Source organism: Aedes albopictus, chromosome 2 (genome assembly GCF_035046485.1).
Source record: "Aedes albopictus strain Foshan chromosome 2, AalbF5, whole genome shotgun sequence".
NCBI lineage: Eukaryota > Metazoa > Arthropoda > Insecta > Diptera > Culicidae > Aedes > Aedes albopictus.
The window spans coordinates 464,386,468-464,389,186 of record NC_085137.1 but is presented as its reverse complement, the minus strand read 5'-3'; the positions used below and the strand labels follow the sequence as shown (position 1 = coordinate 464,389,186).

Here is a 2,719-nt window from a genome sequence, read left to right as displayed (position 1 = left end):
AAGCTGGCGGCGTGCTAGAAAATCAAAACATCCGGCGGCGTGAAGTAATAAATCTCGACGGCGCACATCTCTAGTCCTTGAGACAAAATGAGATGAATATAGGTACTAGGCCGAAGAAGGGGGCTTTTACCCTAGTATCCGTTCGGATGGATTTAGCACATTTTCTGATGTGATACGTAGCAATTACCAACAGCTCGCCATTTGAATTAAAACTTGCAATGTGACAATTTAAGAAATTTCATTTGCTACTTATTTTCGTAAAAGATTTAAACTTTAAAAACTAATGAATTTTTGATTTCATTGAACTTTTTTTTTTAATTTTTAAAAGCGTTTTCATATTGAATTATATGGCGTTGTCTTGTTACAAATTCACAATTCCACTTCTTCGCTGAGATGGCATGGCTGTTCCATTGGCGAAAGTTTGAAAAAACAAGAATTTATCATCGAAAAAGGAAGTAGATGATTTTTTTTGTATTCTGCATTTAAACATATATTTTTAACCAACAAAAAACTGAGCAATTTACAAGTGGATTTTGTACGTTGGATTCTCCGGCGACACAATATGAAGCCCCATGTTCAGCAGCTTGGAAGGATCGTCTACCTTCAATGACTGACACAGTCGCTGCGCATTTATTTTCCTGGGTTTCCGCGCCACCGTGTACAGCCCCGCACAGTAACGCTTCTTCCGCGTCTCGTAACCAGCGTCCAGTTCGTAGGGGTAGGAAAACTTCGCTCGGATGGCCTTACTTTGAGGAACAAGATCCGCCAGCGCTTTGGTGGTGGCTTCATGGTCACAGGAAATACACGTGAAGTTGCCGGAGAGTTTGAGTTTCGTTCCCGCAGCTTCGATGCTTTCTTGGAGGGCTAGGAATTTATTCAATCGCAATTGTAGGAGAGACAGCTTCTTATTGGTTTTTGTCTCCAACGTGGATAACTCCTTGCGGTCCACTTTTTCACAAAGTTTCAATACCAAAGAGTCAATTCGTTGTAGTAAATCGTTTCGGTCAAATTCAAGTTTGCAATCTTCTATGGACTGTTTGATAATGGCTAATTGGGTTTCAAATTGTTCCAGTGATACACGAGTTCTGAATAGAGCAAAGTCCGGGCGATCTTCGATTTGCATCTCCAACTGGATAACACGTCCTACAGTGTCAGTATTGAGATAATGAACATCTTGAGAAAGCTTGTCGAGTTGATCCTGTAGAATTTTGTGGCGATCCTCTATGTTCATGGCAAGTTCCTCTTTTAGCAGGTCCAATTTGTTTCTCAAAGCTTCAAATTGTTCTCCGATCGCATCGATAGTCTCCTGCAACTTGGTACCCAGATCAAGAACTTCTTTATGTGCTGTTTCGAGAGCAACCAAACGTTCTTCCTTTTCTAGAAATATCTCGTCAATTTCCTTTTGTACCGACCGTAGATTGATGATGGCACTGGCCGCCTTTTGATGGAAGTTAGGTCTCATGGTGGATTGGGATTCTTCGCATGATACCTCCGAATTGGTTAGAACCAGTTCGCTTCCGGAAGCGTCGGGAAGAGGTAGCATCCCGATCAAACCGTTCAGAACACTTTTGATACATTCGACTTCTTTTTCGAGATGATCGGATGGTGCAATAGATTGTAATCGAGAGCTGGCCCGTTTCGTGCTGGTTGAAGGAAGTTGAGCTATCGTTGGTATTCCTCTGGTGTAGAAATCCTCAGGAAGTGCATTGATCGTCAATCGCTTTGATGCCCGTTGAGGGTCCGATGGCCGCCGGGAGCAGAAGCCCGGAAACTGGGTCGTCAACAGATAGTTTATGTTATCTATTTGAGTCTTCAAAACGGCTATATCACCACCTTCCAAATAGGGAAGCACCATTTTCTCCATGCGAGCGAATTCCAGTAGCAGATCGTTGGCCAACGCCGTCAATTTGCCCAAGCTGACTTCAATGGTATCCAATCTGGCGGCCATGTTGAGAAAGTCCACTGATTCTTCTGGCTTTAGTGATTCACGGCTGGACTGGTAACGCTCCAACTCTTCAGGACTTGGCAAAATGGATACAACACTCTCCAGATTCGACAATCGTTCCGAGAAGTCCTGCACCTCAGAGCTATTGGAAATACTTTCAGAACGTTGTTCGACTTGCTCAGGTATGTTCACATATTTCATCACTTGGAATACCTCATCGCCGCCATCTTGTTGTTCAACCGTTACGCTTAGTGATGGGTTTTCATCCAGCGATTCAATCAACCAATCGATCCGTTCTTTGTGGTCGGGCAGCAGTTGTACTTGCGTTTTTTGACATCCCAACTTGCGAACGATGATGTGTAGCAGACTGTGCAGTGCCGTGAGGTCCAGGGTACCAACCTCGGGAGTTCCGATGGCCAAATCCACCAACTTGGGGAGCGACAGATCGTACGTCATCTTTGAGACGGTATTGATAACAGTGCAGCCTACTAGGTTTAGTGTGATGATTCACACATCTTCTTTTTTGGCCAGATTCGCTGCAAATCCGCTGTGACCTTCCTCACTACTTGTCGTTCTCTTTCCACCACTTTCATTTTTTTCAGAATAATAAATAACTAGGTGCCCAAATAGGGTTTTCAACTAATTCCCGTCTATGTGAGCACCGACCAATAATGATCGATTTTATTCTTGCACGCTGCCTAATGCCTTTTGACGTCTCATTACCAATTTGGTTTCAATTACTAATTTATAAATTAGCTTCCTCATCATGTAAAA

The 2,719-nt window shown here is 43.2% G+C and overlaps 1 protein-coding gene across 1 annotated transcript; it reads right to left on the bottom strand.

Annotated features, from left to right (window-relative positions):
- Positions 1–407: 407 nt before the first annotated feature.
- LOC115265790 (uncharacterized) lies at positions 408–2,459 on the bottom strand. The gene has a single exon (XM_029871735.2). The coding sequence runs from the start codon at positions 2,399–2,401 to the stop codon at positions 521–523; it is 1,881 nt and encodes a 626-aa protein (XP_029727595.2). The 5' UTR covers positions 2,402–2,459; the 3' UTR covers positions 408–520.
- Positions 2,460–2,719: the final 260 nt, after the last annotated feature.

Coding starts and splice junctions, on each gene's coding strand:
- LOC115265790 (XM_029871735.2), bottom strand. CDS start 2,401: ATGACGTACGATCTGTCGCTCCCCAAGTTGGTGGATTTGGCCATCGGA.